This window comes from Colias eurytheme, chromosome 17, assembly GCF_061535395.1.
Source record: "Colias eurytheme isolate Ceu_HAF_F1 chromosome 17, ilColEury1 Martin Lab GWU primary, whole genome shotgun sequence".
In the NCBI taxonomy this organism is placed as follows: Eukaryota; Metazoa; Arthropoda; class Insecta; order Lepidoptera; family Pieridae; genus Colias; species Colias eurytheme.
This window is the reverse complement of record NC_142996.1, coordinates 1,919,391-1,939,091: the sequence shown is the minus strand read 5'-3', so window position 1 is coordinate 1,939,091 and position 19,701 is coordinate 1,919,391. Positions and strand designations below refer to the sequence as shown.

General features: G+C 33.6%; 1 protein-coding gene across 1 annotated transcript in view; it reads left to right on the top strand.

Moving 5' to 3' along the window:
* Positions 1 to 19,701, top strand: part of Npc1a (Niemann-Pick type C-1a) — a 66,959-nt gene that overhangs the window by 7,807 nt on the left and 39,451 nt on the right. The window contains exon 2 of the mRNA XM_090111518.1: positions 11,112 to 11,234. Coding sequence (XP_089967644.1) covers positions 11,112 to 11,234 — 123 coding nt within the window. The remainder of the gene's footprint in view (positions 1 to 11,111; positions 11,235 to 19,701) is intronic.

Genomic DNA, 19,701 nt, shown 5'->3' with positions numbered 1-19,701 from the left:
AGTGATGTTTTATGTGAATTTACAATATACCTACTTCATTTTATATGAAGACAGATACAACATAAAAATACAACTTCATACAATTTACTGTGAATAATCAATCAAATCAAATCATTAGGAGAATTAAGAAGTTGACGAAACTTCTATAATATTTTTCTACTCATGTATTATTGTATAACTTCGTAATACAATACTGTGCTTGTATGTAATTTACACCACTTACGGCGGCAGCATAGGAAAGTTAGCGTGCGATCAATACGTATAAAGTTTATGTTGATCGAGTCAGGGCACCTGTACTCCGTCTAGAGACCAGTACTTTAGTAGTCTAGACTTTGGGAATAGGTGTTGTTATGATTTCGTGGTCAGTAGACTTGAGGATATACACGAATTATGTTAAATCTTATTTGCTCTTTGTCTGAAACATATTTTTTAGAATGTTTCTAATATATGTATCCTATTTTGGATATTGTCTGGGAATTGATTTGAATAACCAATTGCTAGACAGGTGCAACAAATGTATGTATGTATGTATGTATATGTAAATAATGTTCAGTGTAAACAGAAAAAAATAGAGAATTGGTATTAATGTGTGTACACATTTGAATAGGTTTCATGAAGTTTTATGTTAAAAAAAACACTTTCCAGGAAGCTGAACTGGTAGGTCTGGGTTATGGTCTTTTCTTGTATTTATCGCGCTGTGCAGGACATAATACTAATATTAAACATGCCGTCGTGCCTTCCAGCATATTACTGTATATTACAGTGTTCTTCAAGACCTTTTGTGGAAGTGTTAACAGACCGGCATTGTAAATCATTGTTCATCCAATGTTTGTGAGGTGGTTTAGCGTAGAACGTTAAATTGCAGCGATGTATCGACCCTGACCGCGCCAGTTCAAAGCTTTTCGAGCTTGGTCACGAAAGGTCGCCGCTTATTTGATTATAGTGCTCGTATTGGATATATGGTTTTGCGCAGTTGGAGTACTTGGGGACTTAAGGGATAGTTCTGGAATCATGTATTGAGCGTTTGTATTGCTTCTGAGTCCACACTCTGAGTCCACAATTGCTTAGGAGTTAGGACTATGATATTGTATGTAGCCTTTAAAAATAAGAGTGTTCACCCTATACGTAGACAGAAGTAATATATGGGATACCACTATAAGATAAAAGACAAACACGTGTTGTTGACTGAGAGGCGAAGAAAGCTTTGGCCAAATAAAAGTTGAAAGTATACGATTACTTTAGTACGCATTAGCGAAGTGGCGAATGTATCGATTTTGGCAGTGCCAGAAAGTTACATGAAGGTAATGTAAAATATATGACTGATGTATTTTATATCATTTGTACTGTATTTTTCGGACAGGATGGTGCTTATTATGGAGACTGAAAAATTGACCTCACAACTGTCGTATGTGTATGTTAATCCATAAACAAAGGAGCAACGTGATTCATAATTAGCGGAAAGGCCTGATTTGTGTCCCCTCATGACGTCAGTCGATAATATTCAAAGCAATCAATGTCCACTGACCTATTGCATAAGGTTCAAAGTAGTTTCTTTACGCAGACAATAGATAACATTGGTATCATTCATACTAATTACAGCGTTATTGATGTTTCGGACTTCGGTGGAGGTTTCTTTGAATAACGCGTTTTGTTTGTTTTATTATTCTATTCTGTTTCGTTCGTCGACCTTCAGCTGAAATATGAAAATCACGTGGATTCAGTAAAATGTAAGGCTTTGTCGGAGGTAAAGTGGCCTATTTTTGTGTTTTACCGGGCGAAGGCTTAAAAGGTCGTTGGCTTGAAGTATGAAATGTTTTTCTTGTAAATGTTTATTTTTTCAAGGTAAACGTCTATATTATTTTAATTTTAAATTCAAATTAATGAATTCAAATGGTATCTCAATCTCCTATATTAAAATTTAATTACAGAGTCGAATACGGAAACAGAAGATCGGCCAAAAATGATAAAATAGCAATTCCATTATTTCAATTTGAATTCGAATCTTTCTCATGGGGAATAATTGTATCAGTTTTAGCAGTACAGTTGAGTCAGACCGCTCATTTTATCCCATAGTACACAGTACAGATCACCTGCGTTACTTATATCCAAAGATCTACAATGTTCCAGAGATTGATTTATTACTATGTATGCTTTGGCAAGCGTGTGATATCGCCACGTTTGATGCGGCGTGGTTATTGACTATATTGTGCCAAGCGTTGTTGCCATAACAATGAATGGTACATGTAATGACGCCTATAGCCTATCCATCCATCTATAATAAATCATATTTGGCAGTACCATTGTTTATTCTCCACCTCTCCTATTATTAAACCGTTATTAGCTACGTTTATACTGAAGATAAACAAAATTGATTAGAAACATTTTTAGGATGATTGACCTCAACCAAAATTGGCCGTAAAATGTCTGTCATTGAATATAGCGTGACCGATGTTTGTTGAAAGGGAAGGTAGATGGACCGTCGACATTATGTGATGTCCCAGGAATAATTAATCATCATAGAATGCGAGGTTAATACTTAATCCTATATTCTGGAAATAATTCTAAATCTACCGGGGTTTAAACCCAGGATAAATAAACTTCATTTGCCATTATGGAATGAAATTAAAGCCAGAGGCGGCTCGCCCTAAGGAGCGCTGGTGCAGTGAACTCCCATAAATAATTATAATAAAATCATACTCCTTAATTTAATTATTAACATTAATTATTACTATTTAAAATCAATCGTAATCTTTAAAACTACTGTTAATACCAATGAATATATCCATCATTCCATCATCCCATACACCTGTATAATACCTACTGTATTATGTAACGCGCGAAACGGTGCGCTCACGATTGCGCTCCAATGAAAAAAGATTTAGTACATTTCCTAATACGAAATCCAATAGGAGTGAAAGAGAGGGTTTTGCCAGAGCCCTGCGCGTGAAACAAAAGATTTTCTATGGAAAAGTAGCAAAATTCGGTGCGCCGCACCCGCAAACGTTGCCGGTTCGTTTTTACCGCCCGGCAGGACAGCGATTGCGACGTTGCCAGTTGCTACGTCTATAATATAAACAAACACTCGACTCTCGAGTCAACTTCAATGCACGCGCGCGATTCATGCAATTTTCTAATTAAAATTATAAAATACGTGTTGAAATAGCCTGTACTTATCAGTATTACTTGTGAGTGTTAAAATGAACAATAATTATAATGTGGCGTTCATTAAAAAGTGTGATAAAACGTTACAAATTCGGCTTGAATGTAAAGCTAAGGGACCGCCACGGCCTGAACTTGATCTTACGCAAAAATGTACGACAAAAACGAAAACATATACGCGTGTGTTTAAATCTGGACAATATGTAAAAAAAACCGTGGTTGTGTGGTTGTGATGAAAGCAACAACAGATATTTACGAATGTCTTGTCGCTTTAAGTTATAGATATTTTTGCACACCAAAAAGAAAGACGTATGTAGGTATTTCCTTTATAAGTAATTTTTTTGATAAATGTACTGCTTTACACCATGTATTTTCAGTGTTTTATTTCAAGTGAACACCCATAAAATTTTGTCACGAGCCGCCTCTGATTAAAGCTACAGAAAATGCGAGGAGCGATCTCTAAATTTGATGCGATCTTCGAGTTAAGACCGCAATTAAAAGTTTAATTAATGAGTGGGTTGAAATATTTCCACCAAGTTTTCAGTATAAACGCGGTTTATGAACTGTATAAGTACGCGGCTTGGATGATGTTTGATTGCCTCTATTTATATCCTTACAAACACCGACGCACTCGGCACTGCAAATAAAAGTGCCAACGTTTCGTCAATAACTTATTTTAGTATAATATTAGTATCGAAATATACAGTTTAGAATAATTATAACAATTCTGTAAAGTAAAACTTCATAAATAAAATAAGGCAAATGTGTAAGACATCCATAGAGCAATAAGGATTTCTGCTCTTATTTTGTTCCGAAGATTTCTTTTCCCAATTATACACGTGTAGGTATCTACTATGTTGTGATGCTTCTATTGTTATCTTAAAAAAACATCATATTTTATTTTAGACTTAACTATTGTTATTACTTAATTGATAGTGATACATAAGTTACATAATGTATCTTTCATTCCATAATATGTATTATGATGAAACCCATCCATTGTTATCTTTTTTTTATATTTATCTTAAATTATCACTTTATGATCTCATATTATGTATTCGCGTATTTACTCTTAGATTTTTAATAGTACTTAAAAAGTAATCCTCAATGACATAATAGTTTAGTCTACATCCTTAACCTGAACATTTTATCTTGTGCTCGTTTCTATCTAACTTTTTACACGCTTTATATTAGCTTCACCTGTATGTTTGTATGTTTGTAACCGACTTCTTTGGGCGCGATTTTGACCCACTTTAAACGGCCAGATTTCGTTCAAACTTTGTAGATTTATTGAGGACCGATGACAATACACTAATTTGATAAAATAAATAATAGTTAAAAAAAAAAATAAAAAACACGCTTTTTATAGAAAACCGAACTAAAAGCGTGTTTTTTAGTTTTTTTAAACTATGTATTATTTCTAATATTATTCGTCCTCTTATTTCTCCAGCTAAATAAAATTGCGTAGACTCTCGTTTTAGAACTGGCGATTTAGAAACTGCTATAGATAGGCGATATGCAGCCGGAAATAACGCGAAAACATATTGCGTATGTGTTTGTGATTGCTTCTATGAATTTGGGAAAGTGCGCCTTGACTGTATGAAAATCATAAATAGAAATGGAGATAAACAATGGGAATTATTGCTCTGTTGAACCCTATTCCCTTTGTGTTAAAGCTGCTTTTTGCAAAGTACAAAGAAATAAAGATCGTCGAGATGATAAAACAGTCTACAAATAATAATTAGTGCGAATAGTGGCACGTCTGGTGATAAAAATATTGTGACGTCAGACGTTGGATGTCGCGTAGATTCTTACAATATAAATTCTCTTATGGAAAAAAAAGGCTTGACTTTTATAATCGTGGAAAAGTTTTATCCAATGTTTTGTTGTAGTTACTAAAAACGATAATTATTGTTAGAATATATTGGGTTTTCGAAGTCCCTAATTGTTGGTTGCTGATTGCTTTGGGTCATTTACCTGTTATCATTTATATCGTGTTTCTAATGAGATTCCATTCATTGGTAATGGACGCACCCTAAAACATTAACTTCTCAGGCGATTCTGTTTGTAATTTCTTGAATTTTCTGTTGAATTCGAGTAATATCAACATTGTTGTTGCGTAGTTTTTGAAGTGAAACTTCTTTATCGGGGTCATTACATTCTATCTCGATGATCGGGGTTGGAAAAAAATTTAATGTGACATTTTTCCGTTACGCGCCATCTTTTTCTTATCCCTACCACGCGTGATTCGACGTATTTCTGTAAAGTTGCATATAGTATTTTTTTTTTAAATAAGGTCATAAAGAAGTTTCACTTCTTACGTGTGTACACTAGTACACGCACACATTTTTTTATAACAATAACAAATGGATTTATTAATGATAAAAAACAATCCAATCAGCTATTCACTGTTTGTTTCGCCTGAATACAGGTCGATCCTTCAAACCAGTAAAACGACATTTGAAAAAACATATGTGTGAATTACTTTTATGAAAATTGTGACAAAATTAAGTAGTCATGTATGTTATTTTCTTTACAAATTATGGTTAGCGTTTATGCGAGAATGTCTTGTTGAAATAGCTTTTTGAAGTGCTTCATTTAGTTGTGTTGTTCAGTTTGTATTATATTATGCCTTCGGGGCCTTGAAATATCCACTTCGCGCTCTTTGATGAGAACTAAGTGAGATAAAAATAGATCGTTTAGCCATTATGTAATTAAATAAATTTATGTATATATTTTTTTATTAGGGGCTGATTTTTCAATCCTTGGTTCAAACTTATTCGACGAATAATGTATAAAACTACCATTTTAAAAACGTATTCTAATTGCCCGTATTTGACAGTTTACGTGACAGTTTTATAATTATTGTGTAATACTTTATTGGACGGATAAGTTTTATCCAAGCATTGATAAATCAGCCCTAAAATGTATAAGATTTCATAGCTGTATTTGTAGGTATGTTTATCAGTTTCTGTTTCATGGTATAGAATAAAACAAGTAGAAGAAAACTCTTATCAGTTATTTATTCTGAATATTACGCAGGTTCGTAAATAAACACTTGAAGTGTTAACGTCCTTAGTATCTTTGTTCGATACTATCTATTTATTGTGGATCATCAATTATTATTGGAATACTGCTTGTTTGTATCAATGTTATCTCCATAGAAGGTAACGTAAGAATAAAAAACTTAAAATGTGTCAAGGGACACCCAGATGGAACGAAGTTACTAAAATAACTGGCTGGCTGGCAACTATAACAAAAGTGTCGTTACTACTTTTGGTCTTATTCCGTCTAGCCCCCTTTCGCAACGCGCGATAAGGATATTCGTTCCAATAAAAATATTATAAAATTGAGGGTATATTGAAAAGTCATCGCTCGATCTCATACACGTATGTAGTACTTGTGTTCGAGTAGCGTTAGCTACTATTAAGTATTCTGTGGTTCGAGGTAAGTTAGTACATATAATATTGTAATACACGGTATATTCGAATCAATCAATCTATTTGCGTGTTCTAAGTAAACTCTTGGAATCATATAATACGACGCGGACGGTATAAAGTTTAGGTTTTTGACATCGTTATCGGAGTGTTTACGTCGGATCGGTTAGCGATCGATAAACATTCGCCGGGAGCCTTGGGCGGGTTATTGTAAATACCACTTATATTTGTAACAAAGGTAATGAATATATAAATAATAATAGAACTACACAACTAACATATATTCTGCATTGTTAGATTGTACCGTTTTAAATAAGCAATAAAAAATAATAATAATAAACAGGTACAGTAAAATGCGCAGACCCTGACCTTTGAACTAGTGGTAAACTGTGTTTCTAAGGCCAGTTTCTTCCCAATCTTTATAAATATTAGAGAGAAACTACTAGAAAAATGTAGACATTTTGCTGTCTGTTTTATCTATCCATGATAAAATGTAAATTTATTTGATAAGTTTTGGTTGTGTTCCTTAATAATTGTTTTAAAATGCGTTACAGGTCAGCCTTGTGTACATGAAAAGTAAAGAAAATTGAGTTGATAATAAAATACATGAAAGTTATAGTGATTCTATGCAAAACATATTTTTCATTGATTAGGTTAAACAGAAATAAAAAAACATAAACGCATTATAATTTGTAGTAATTTATTTACATTATCAAGTTAAATTTTTCTCAAATATCTATCACATTTTTTCTTCAAAAACAAACTTTTTCTTATAGTCACATTTAATATTCAATTCCCGGTGGAGACGAAGAAAAAAACAATTGTCTTGGTCTGGTAGGACATAGAAGGCTGTCCCTAAAGAAAATTATTGATCAGTGAAACAGATGTATAATGCATCTGCCCCTTACCCCACTTGGGGACATGGGACTTCACTTTTACTTTTTTTTCACACATTTAATTGTAACTTATTCTATGCTAGTATCTAATATCTAATATCTAATATCTAATATCTAATATTCTAATATTCTAATATTCTATTCTAATATTCTAATATTCTAATTTCTAATATTTCTAATATATATTATAAAGGCGAAAGTTTGTAAGGATGTATGGATGTATGGATGTATGGATGTATGGATGTATGGATGTTTGTTACTCTTTCACGTAAAAACTACTGAACCGATTACAATGAAATTTAGCACACATATAGAGGGTAACTTGGATTAACACATAGGATAGTTTTTATCCCGGAAATCCCACGGGAACGGGAACTATGCGGGTTTTCCTTTGCAAACGCGGGCGAAGCCGCGGGCGGAAATCTAGTATAAGTATAATACATAAGACATTGTTCACGCTATAGCCTATATTTATTAAATCCAGATCAGCCTGTTCATCAGCATATTGTAAAAAGTGATTTTAAGCAGGCACACAACTAAATTTTGCAACAAGAACGTTCAAAACCCGTTTACAGGCTGAGTTTTATGTCTGTCTGAAGCTTATAAAGTTTTAAGAGGAGAGACGAAAATAAATTCGAATGTTGTTAAAACAGTTGTGTTTTCATAAAAAGTACTATCTACAGAATGATTTGTTATTAGTTGAAATTACTATTTATAGTCAGTGGAATTACATAACGTCTTTTGTAGGATACCTATAGTTTTTGTATATCTCGTAATAACTATGTGCTAGTAATAATATAGGAATGTGCACTAGCGTATAACATAATGTATGATGAGGGTTGTCAGGTTTGAAATCATGTATAGCTACCGTATGTAAATATTTTTTATATAGGTACAAGTTCTATTGAATTAGGTTCACGACCACGAGATGACCGTACACATTTAATTTATGGTTTCTTGGATTTTTATTTTATTCCCATCAACTTGGGAGTAATGGTGCTATTGCCTCTGACATTGATTTTATTAATCGATTTGTTTTATTGCCTACTTAATGTGATGCAATTCATGAAGTTAAACAGCCACAATTTTAAACAGCACGCGAAACCAAGATCACTCCTTTCATATTATAAAAACCTTCCTTAAAAAAAACAGAAGGTAGGTACTAGGTAGATGACAGCATCAGCACTTTAACAGTAATTATATCAATAGGAACACTATACCAATCTCGCCCCTAACCGGTATTATCTATTCTTATCCCTTACCCGTCATTAGCGATAGCCTCGCGTTCGACAGTTAGTCCATCCGCAAAGCACTGCAATCACGTAATTAATAGATTGTATTGAAGCGGGAAGTAGATGTTACATGCATAATAGATATCATACAGATAACTTTGAGGTCACGGTTTACGATTTGGTGCCTCAGATCTGATTTGATGCGCGGTGATAAAATATGCTAGCTAGATACGTCAGCGCTTAAAAGTAGATGATGTAAACAGTAGTCTGCACGGGATTTGTACTGGGCTGCGGCGTTTTAAGAAGAACGGTTTTATAGTTTATGATTCGTTGAAAGGATAGCAATTCGCTTCGTGTTTGATAAGCTATGCTGATCATCTGTTTCCTATGGCTTCCCCTGTGAGCTGTGACGTACCTACTCCGATGAAGTAAAGTCTACATTGATTTCCGGTACTTATGACATTATTGTAGATATAATTTCTGGAAAAACATCATACGTATCAGTAACTTTACTTTCTTCTTTTCAAACTTGACTGAGCTCTCCACTGAATTAATTCATCTACTTTGTGTTTGTGAAAACATCTCGATATTCTTAGAAGTCAATGTAACGGGTCCACATGTTTCACAATCGAATGGTGATTTGGTCCTGAATAAGTAAGGGTATGGATCTAGGCTTCGGCTACGTTCTATTTACAGTTGTTTTTCTATTTATAAATATTTGTGAAGGAGCCACAGAATTTAGGACTGAATTTTAAAGATTAAGTACTTATGTTGTGTAGTAGTCTATTTTTATTATAATAAGAAGAAAAGCTTATACATCGCGTATTCATGAGGTTAATCTTTTAGCATCTTCATGCTGGGAATAGCTGATAGTATCGATTAATACACCAATGGACTAAAATTTCAGTATTCTAGATATAGAAAAAGGTGTTCGTATTATGTGAATATTTTTCAAACACTAAATATCTATTTGATTTTGGAGTTAGCAGAATAATATTTTAATAATGTCATTATTAAGTTAGATAACGAATTATTTTTAGAATGGAACAGTGGAAATGTTTTTAAAGTATAGTGTGGCTCAGGAAAATTTAAATAGCAGCAATTTGCTAATATATAACTGAAAAATCTTTATAACTTTGACCGGAATATCTTTGATCTCGATGCGTATAATGTCGTGACGACAATGCGGACGCATTTGAATTTTGATAAGATTCAAATCGAACTGTTTTGGCGTATGCAAAACGTATGGTGATTTACTCAACACCTAAGCTTATCGATTTCTAAATATACATAATGTTGGTGCGATGACGTCAAACTGGTGTTGCATAGATTTAAAATCATTCATCTATTTATGAGCTAAAGAAAAAATTATAGGCGAGACTTCAGAAGTCAATTTGGTAGACAATGGTCTCTTTTTATACTCAGTTCAATACGGTCTGATGGCCAGATAGCCCATACATCGAGGAAGGCTATAGGCTATATATCATCACTAAGACCAACAGGAGCGGAGTCACGCGGGTGAAACCGCGGAGCGCAGCAGTAGTTTAATATATATATCCTTTACGACCGGCAGGGGTGGCTATTCAAATTCCCATACAAATGTTCTCAATGACGATACTTTGACGTGCTCGCCCCTCTGTTCTAAGAATGTTCACGAGATTATAGCACATTTTTACATTAAGTGGCGACTGAAGTAAAAATCGATAGATTGTAGCTTTTAGATTGGAAATATTTCGTGCCTATTAGTTGTTTAGGAAATCTGAAACCTAGCACGCTCGCAAACTAGTTTATAGCTTTCTTGATATTGTTCGGTTTATTCAAATTACCGCCATGGTTCATATTTATGTATTGAAATGACCTACCACGCACTACCGAGTTCGTTTTATTATAAGGAAGGAAAGCATAAAGCATTGATATCGACTAAGGTCTAAAAACGCCTAGGGGAATAATGTTCATATATAATACATTGTAAGTTTTAAACTAAAGCTTATTAATAGCTTTTCTATTAATATCTATTTGTCTGAAGTCGATTTAATTAGCCCTTTGATCTAAATCGTGCTCAATTTCTATACGCGGCGCTTCAGTTGAGATAGTGTTGAAGTTCAGTACATGAAAGGGGTATCTACATCTAGATAATTAGTTTCAAACGAACAGAGATATAGTATTGAAAACTGCTGCTTTAAAATTTAAATAAGACTACTTCAAGCATTCTTTTATCCATCGGCCATAAGGGCTTTCATATGGATTTTCATATCAGTTAACTCCAAACAATCGTACCACCCTCTACCGATTTCCTTAAAGGTCATCAATAGGACATTATTCTAGTCTTTGTTTAACATATTATTATGGTGTTTCTGACCGTGGCCTTACAATTTGGTCCATTACAGATTCCGAGCACGTCAGCCAAGGGCCAGTGCGTGTGGTACGGCGTTTGCTCCAATGCCACAGAGTACAAGAAGAAGAACTGCTTATATGATGGACCTGCCAAGCCCGTCGATGAGGTCTCTCGGGTAAGTGAATTGAGATTATTCATTAATAAATGTAAGAATGAGGTACTAAGTAAGTATCTGATTGTGAAGAAACTGAGTCTTGATGATTTAAAAATTTGGTCAAAAGGTTTTTATCTTTTATGGCAGTTGCAAGAAAGAAAGCGTTGATAATCGTCGGTAGTAAAACAAGTACTAATTTTTTAGTAAAAGCTAATTTGAAACTATTCATTCGAAATGAAAGTGAGGAAGTGATGGATGGCATGGTAATCAAACTTTATTTAAAATAATGCGCAGAAAAAAAATGTCCGGATAATTCTTGTAAATATTTTGCTTCTAACTCCTTATCAGACAATAAGCCTTATAAGCAATAAGACAGATATGTTATCAAAGATGTTTTCGAGGATATTAACGGACAATTTGCGGAGATGCTTAAAAAGAAATACCTTTTGAAGGTAAAACGATATCTTGCTCCTCGGTTCTTTTAACAATGATTAGTGTGTAATTTGACTAAGCATGAGTCAAGTACTCAGCTTCACTAGACCATACGCGAAGTTTCTCAAAGAAACCGGTTTAAGAGACACTTCACTATACTTTCAACTATACTGTTGAAATGTTAACATAAACACTAAACAGTGATTTATGATGTATGTAGATGGATTAAAGACAGCCTTCATTTCAATTAATTGCAAAGGAAAACCTTCAATACAACATGACTAAGAGATTCGAGATCTCTTCGTGCATTACAATTCGTTTGTTAGACGCTTATCAGCAAACAGGCAATTCGTCAGCAAAGTTTGGCTTTGACCCAATTAATATAGAGAAATATTAGGACTTTTAATAACTAGTATTGAAACTTCCACCGAAGGACGGCAAGCATGCCATACAAACTGGGTCAGTAGACGAGGTTGTTCCCCGTCTATATTTAGCGTGTGCATGCAGGTGTGACGTCACACGAAGCCTTCGTTACATCGAGAACATTGGGAACTTGACCTGGATGCTTTTTGCAGTCGCGGTTTGCAACACTTCACTCCTTGCGCGAATAATTTTCGCGTATGAAAGTATTGCGTCGCGGTCCTTGAGGCGTATTAGGACTGTCAATCAAACATTGCTTTATAGTTCAAGACCTGCATTTCTAGTAACATCTTCGTAAATTCATAATTAGATATGGAATCAAAATTCTTTTGAGTCAATACATTTTTGTCCGTGGTTTTTACTTTCCCGTTTTATAATACGAGCGTGATTTCTTCTTGTTTTCCTCAAAGAGTTTTGTGTTAGTGACACATTTAACTGTATCCATGAGCGATTGTTCGAGAACGCATGAATGGAATCAATTCATCGTCAATATTGGAATGACTTTCATTGATTTGAAGACATTGATTCATACCAGATTCGTTATTAATTGGTTAAATTATTGATAATACTAATTCATTGGTCTTAATTGAATGGAATAAAATATTCCTCATTTAATTCTTTGGTTTTAGCTTGAGTCATTGTATTTGTCATTATATACTGAGCGATAATAAGCACAAAATAACTTGATTCATAGTGACGTCACTTAGTAGATACAGGTTTACGTTTAGTATTGTATAATATGTGAGGAATTTTTTGCGTACATATTTCGTCAGATAAAATGGCATGTAGCAATTTATAACAGTTGCTATTAGACGATGTTTTGCTGGCTGTTTTGAACACGATGTAGGTTCATATGCCTTAAGGTTCTGCTAATTCAGATCTTTTACAATACAGTGTAAAATACACTGTTAATCATAGGCATGAGTCATTTTTGTTTAAAGTTTTATTCAGATAAATATTTGAGCTGTGACATCATATTTTTCGAAACTGTGAAATCCGCATAAGCTTACTTTTGCTTTACTGAACCCTTTCATCATTGTTGGGCAGTGGGCTACTTTATCACCAAACAATATACAATATGGGATATTTTACATTGACGTCTATAAAAGGATTTTTTTCTAGGTTAGACTGTGCCAGTCAATGTTTTTATCAACAAAGCTTGATTTTTCGAAACAATAACTTTTTTATCTATAAAAATCTGCAATTCGAAACAATATATAAATACACTTAACAATGTAATTCAACAAATAATAAATTCCCAGAATACGGACGCAGGTATGAATGCATTGACGAGTTAATGACCTCATGGAAAATTTTGCGAATTTTGTTGATATTAATATAAAAGGTCGCAATGTTTCGTTTCACTGAGAAATCGAACAATACATGTAGATTCAAAAATACATAATAGTATCGTTCGCCTTAAATGTAAATCTACGCAAAGATAAAACTGCGTAATAAGCATTGAATTGGATCGAATCGGAAATATTAAGAAAAAATTGAGACTCGAATAATCTTTTGCATATTAAAGCTAAGCATGATTTTAAAAGGGAACGTACCGAGAGTGCTCTTTGGTCCCGTGCCAGAAGAGTACTCAATATTATGACGGTTCCGTTTTGGTTGGTCTTTGTTTACTATAAATATTAAGGAAAATACATATTATAATACATGAATTATAACGTATTTTCCTATGCAGTACGGCCTCTTTGAATTCAGCTATTTATTTATAAGTACATTTATGAAAATCACTCATAACATTGAACATGAAAATCCTTGCTGTTTCGTCTTTGAATTAGCAAAAAAACACGTCACACGTGAACAACTACCATTATCGTATTTCCGTGATGCGAATTTAATTTATCTGACATTTATTTTGTTAGTTTTTACAACGTTATCAGCACTTTTGTGTGTATATCTAAATTACGTGGATCTACTCAGATTTCATCATGTCTAAATTATGGTTTAAATATGTATAATTGTAACTCGATTCTCGTGTAGCAACTGAAATTGATGTCAATAATATTTGCAGTATACTGTGTGCAGTAACTCGATATGAGAGTATGACGTCATATCGATCAACACATTGCACAAACGGTAGCAGCAATTAAGTCTACCTCTTCAGAAAGTTCTTGCTCTTACGGAGTACTTGAACTCGTGGATTTCTGTTCTGTGCAGGCATTTTTCAAATAAAGCAGTGAAATTAAATTCATTTAACGTATGTAATAGTAGTAATTAGTATGATTTAATGCGATGCTTTCAAATCACTACTGTATGACAGTAGTGGGTGTGTACGTGGAGCGTCTGTACGTTACATTTTGATGCCTAGAATATTTTGGCTCAGACGTTATGTATTGACTGGTTTTCCACGAACTTAAACAATAAACAAATAGATGTATTCGATGTTTATATAAACAGTACCCACACATAGATGATTGTAAAGATTGAGAGAATAGAAATATCAAAGCGTATGGTATATGCCGAATCCCGTTGGTCGCAGACATAAAACAAAAAGTGTGAGCGAATTTAGCCGGCGTGCAGACTAATGTATTCAAGGGCAAGGTGTAGGCATCCGTCTCGGTCCCGCCTGTTCGATCTTCGATATCAAATGTGAAGAAGAAAGAGGCCATTGATTTTGGATGTATGTACTTGTTTACCGGGAATTATCATATGAGAATGACCGGCCGCGGCGGCACGGTTGGATACACGATCAATTTTTTTGTCGACAGAAGTTTTTGTTTTATTTCAGATTTCAGAGAAGGGAATTGTTGTGTTACGTAATGGTAGATAGGGATATGTAGTTGATTTTGTTATTTTAGTAGGTATGTTACTTTTGTATAAAAAAAAACACGTGTAAAATCTTTGTGTTGTTACACACTGTCAGTTTTAGGTAAATGGACCATTGAAATTTTTAAGGTCTGCTTGCAACGTTACCTTGTAACTTATTGCGAATCAAACAGTTTGTATTTAATAAAATTCTTCAGTAAGATGTGTTAGTAATGCGTAAATTCAAATTAAAATCTGATTCGTTGAGTTAGAGTATGAACTGTAGGTATAATAAATAATCCTAAAATTGTGAGCGTTACAAACTTCATAAATTATCTTCTCGTCTCTTCGCAAATAACAAAAAATAAAAATAAAAAAATTGCAAGATGGTCACGTTGGTACGAGTAACAAAAAATTAATATCTTGTTTTGAAAATTTTGTGCTTATATGTAGGTACTAGGTTTTTGGTTAAATGTTATTCATGTCGAGATTTCCAAAACAGTTAGGAATAATATAATAATACATATTTATAAGGGACACATAATAAAAACGGCATAGATTCAAATTCAAATGTGTTCTCGCTTGTCGCATAAATTGGTTTCAAAATCAATGACATGCTGCTGCTTCTATAACTACCTAGAAAGATTTAGATCCGGGAATGGCACGTCGAAATAGGGATAATTAGCCAGAAGTTACTTCAGTGGTCTCTTTTTTGTTTTTATTCGCTCGCGATAGTTGAATGTGTGCGTTAGTATGCCGTTTTTGAAGATCGAATGTTGTGATGGTAACCTAATCTTTTTACTTATAATATCTATGATGACTATCAGGCCAAAACACTCATTGTCATCATTATAAATTTGATATCATTATAATTTTTTTGATGCGATATTAACTGCATTTTAAGTACACCGATGATCATCAAATTATTTCGGCCTTCCATCACGGTAAATATCATGTAAATAATACGTTTAAATACGTATTTATAAACATAGTTAGATATAAAGATTGGCGTTATATTGTTATTTAAGTGTTTCCGTTGCGTAATTTGATTGTTTTGGTAAAATATACCTAATTTACTGTTTTATTTTTTAAGTGTTTTTGGTGTCATGGAAATTTTCAGCAATTTGTTATTTGTGGACAATATTACAGAGATTGTCTCATCATATTATAATTTAAGTTTCGTGGTCAAAATAATAACCTTGTTATTCAATACATATTATACAAATTACCTGGCACTTACATTGGTTTGAAAATATTATTTTGATAACGTTTATTTCAAGTAGGTATTATTCTACATATTATATCATGAAAGTTAAGAGATGGGATTTTATACTTTTTAAATGAATCAACAAATACCCGATTGCCTTATTTATATTATAACTAGCTTTCCACCCGCAGCTTCGCCCGCGCAGTCAAAGAAAAACCCGTATAGTTCCCGTTCCCGTGGGATTTCCAGGATAAAACCTATCCTATTTCCCGGGATAAAAAGTAGCCTATGTCCTTTCTCGGGTATCAAAATATCTCTATACCAAATTTCATGCAAATTTTTTAAGTAGTTAAGGCGTGATTGAGTAACAGACAGACAGACAGAGTTACTTTCGCATTTATAATATTAGTATGGATTGAAAGGCGAAGCATCAGTACGGTCTATTGACATATTTTTATATTCTTTCGCATTTAGTTTCACTACTCAGTTCTTTTAGGCTCACACAAAGCTGGCCTATTGAGAAACATATTTTGTTGTTCCATAGATGTAAAATCTTTTCTTTTAGGCTTATTATAAATGTGCCTAAAAGAAAAGGCCGCCAAGCAGATCTGTTTCAGTGTTATGCCCATTGAAATCAATGTGACATTTAAGGTCAGGGCGCAGGACGTTCTAGACGTTTGTAGCATTCAAATTATCTCATTGATTTTTCTCTCAGCCTAGCTAGCTTTTGCGCAATATTTTACAATAGACGCGTCACATTTATTATCAAATTAACTCGTAATTAAATACGTTGTGTTTGCCTTTTGGGAACGGGTTTTAAATAAAATTAGTCTTAAATTAATGATAATGTGGTGTAACAAAAACATGTCAATTTTGAACCATAGGCGAACTTTAAACTTTAGTTGTAGCTATACCTTTAGTTTTTTGAAAGTTTCTTTTAGAATAAGTATGCTAAATATACTTAATGATATGATAAAAGGTAAAATATTAATATATTATAATAAAACGCATTTACGTCACCTTCTTGGTATTAAATATCAATAAACAGACATTACACGGCTGTGTCATAAAAATATCATGACCTGTAGTTTATACAGGGTGTCCCAAAAAGTAGTGATATACTGAAGCTGGGAGGTAGAGGACTTAGAGGGCTATCCGAATCACCCCCATGTGTGTTATGCGATTTTTCGTATTTTCGGAGTTATTACATCTTTTTCAATTTTTCATCTATCGCCGAGTACGATGAGATTTTTATTTATGGTGACGTGAACTATTGCGCTAGATGCTTGATTTTTTTTGTGTGCTAAGCTGAAAGATAGGCCAATTCAGTATGGTAACATTTACTATCGTTAGATCTTCGAATGGAATAAAAAAAAGAATTAAATGCCAAGAAAGATAAAATTGCCCAGTATGTTCATAACTTCAAGGGCCCATAAAAAAATAAAATCACATAAAAAGGTTTTCCATTTGGCTTTTAAAAACTTGCTCTATCGATCAGGTAGCTACCCTAAAAATTTCATTTTATTATTCTGAAGGCTTCAATCGAAAAATTGAAATCTAAATGTGGTAAGTGCAAAATTTTTATTAACATGATGATCATTAAAACCAATAAATAGGTGTTTAATTACCAGAATTTTTTTAAAATAGCCCCGCTGTTGCTCAATGCAAGTGCGACATCACCGTAAAAAGTTGTCTTTTTAATGTCTGAATGCTCTTTTATCATTTTTAATGGTTTCTTCTGCTACTCTGAATTTCCGGGTTATTTCGTCCAAATTGTGGCAGTCTCTCGTCTTTGTAGTATCCCCACGGAAAAAATTCAATAGGGTTTATGTGCGGAGACCGTGGAGGCCAGGCTTAAGGGCAAAAATACCCTGAAAGATGGATTGGTCGTTGCAACCTGCGCATGCGCCGGTGACGCCTGCTTTAAAGCCTGGCCTCCACGGTCCCTCGACCTAAACCCCATTGATTTGTTTCAATGGGGATACTAAAAAGACCTCGGCTACTTGAGAGAATGCCACAATTTGGACGAAATAACCCGAAAATTCATAGTAGCAGAAGAAACCATTAAAAATGATAAAAAAGCATTCAGACATTTAAAAGACAACTTTTTACGGTGATGTCGCACTTGCATTGAGCAACAGCGGGGCTATTTAAAAGAAATTCTGTTAATTAAACACCTATTTATTGGTTTTAATGACCATCATGTTAATAAAAATTTTGCACTTACCACATTTAGATTTCAATTTTTCAATTGAAGCCTTCAGAATAATAAAATGAAATTTTTAGGGTAGCTACCTGATCGATAGAGCAAGTTTTTAAAAGCCAAATGGAAAACCTTTTTTATGTGATTTTATTTTTTTATGGGCCCTTGAAGTTATGAACATACTGGGTAATTTTATCTTTCTTGGCATTTAATTCTTTTTTTTATTCCATTCGAAGATCTAACGATAGTAAATGTTACCATACTGAATTGGCCTATCTTTCAGCTTAGCACACAAAAAAAATCAAGCATCTAGCGCAATAATTCACGTCACCATCAATAAAAATCTCATCGTACTCGGCGATAGATGAAAAATTGAAAAAAATGTAATAACTCCGAAAATACGAAAAATCGCATAACACACATGGGGGTGATTCGGATAGCCCTCTTGGTCCTCTATCTCCCAGCTTCCGTTCATCACTACTTTTTGGGACACCCTGTATAGGTGTAATTTAACTATAGTTACGTCATAAACTTATATAACGGATTTTCCTTCTTGTTTTCGAAATCAAAATAACATTAAGTTGATGTTGTTTCTGTTGACTTAGGCTCAGACCTTGAAAGATCTTGCAAATTTACTGTTTAAGTTCCTACTTAATTATATTTAAACAGAAAGTTTGGTGATTGATCAAATGTTTATTAACATTTTGTTGTAAACTCTACCGAACTTTTGAACGGAACTTTTAATGAATTATAGCCAAACTAATTAAATCTATTTAATTTTGATGTAAGCCAGCCACACTAAAAATTGTATAAACGAGAAAATGTATCACGATAAGTCAATACACATCAGGAAACCAAATACCTACGCATCGAATTTGGAACCATCTAGAATTCCATAGTAAAAGCTACATTGTAATTTGTAAATCTTTCGAATATAACTTTGTTACCAAAAAGATTATAAAAATTTCCTGCAACTCTCGTTCAATACCTGTAGACCAGTGTGAAATATTGCACGCCTCATAAGCGAAGCGTTGAGGTGGGTACTACTGTCACTTCGCGCAAAACATCTGATTTTTCAAACTTAAAATGTCTTTATGTATCATACATTGCACTTGTAAGATAATACATACACACACATATTAAGAAAAAACACTATTTTTAACGTTCATGATATTTTTGATGTCATTTTTGTTATTTAAACTAGTTAAAAAACAGTTTAAAAAAGTTCTGTCTTGGACGTCCGTGTGTCTGTATGTGCGGATCCTTTTTCTTGTTAACACGATAGCGACCGAAATACTTTACTAATCGAGTCTTTTTTTTTCTCTTACGCTTGAGTATGCTCAGGAATAGAACCCTTTCATTTTTCAGGGTCTGATTCGATGTGGTTTAATTGTTATTAAATAAACAAAAATAATAATTAATAAATATTTATTAAAAAAAAAATTATGAGGCGTGCACTTTTGGAT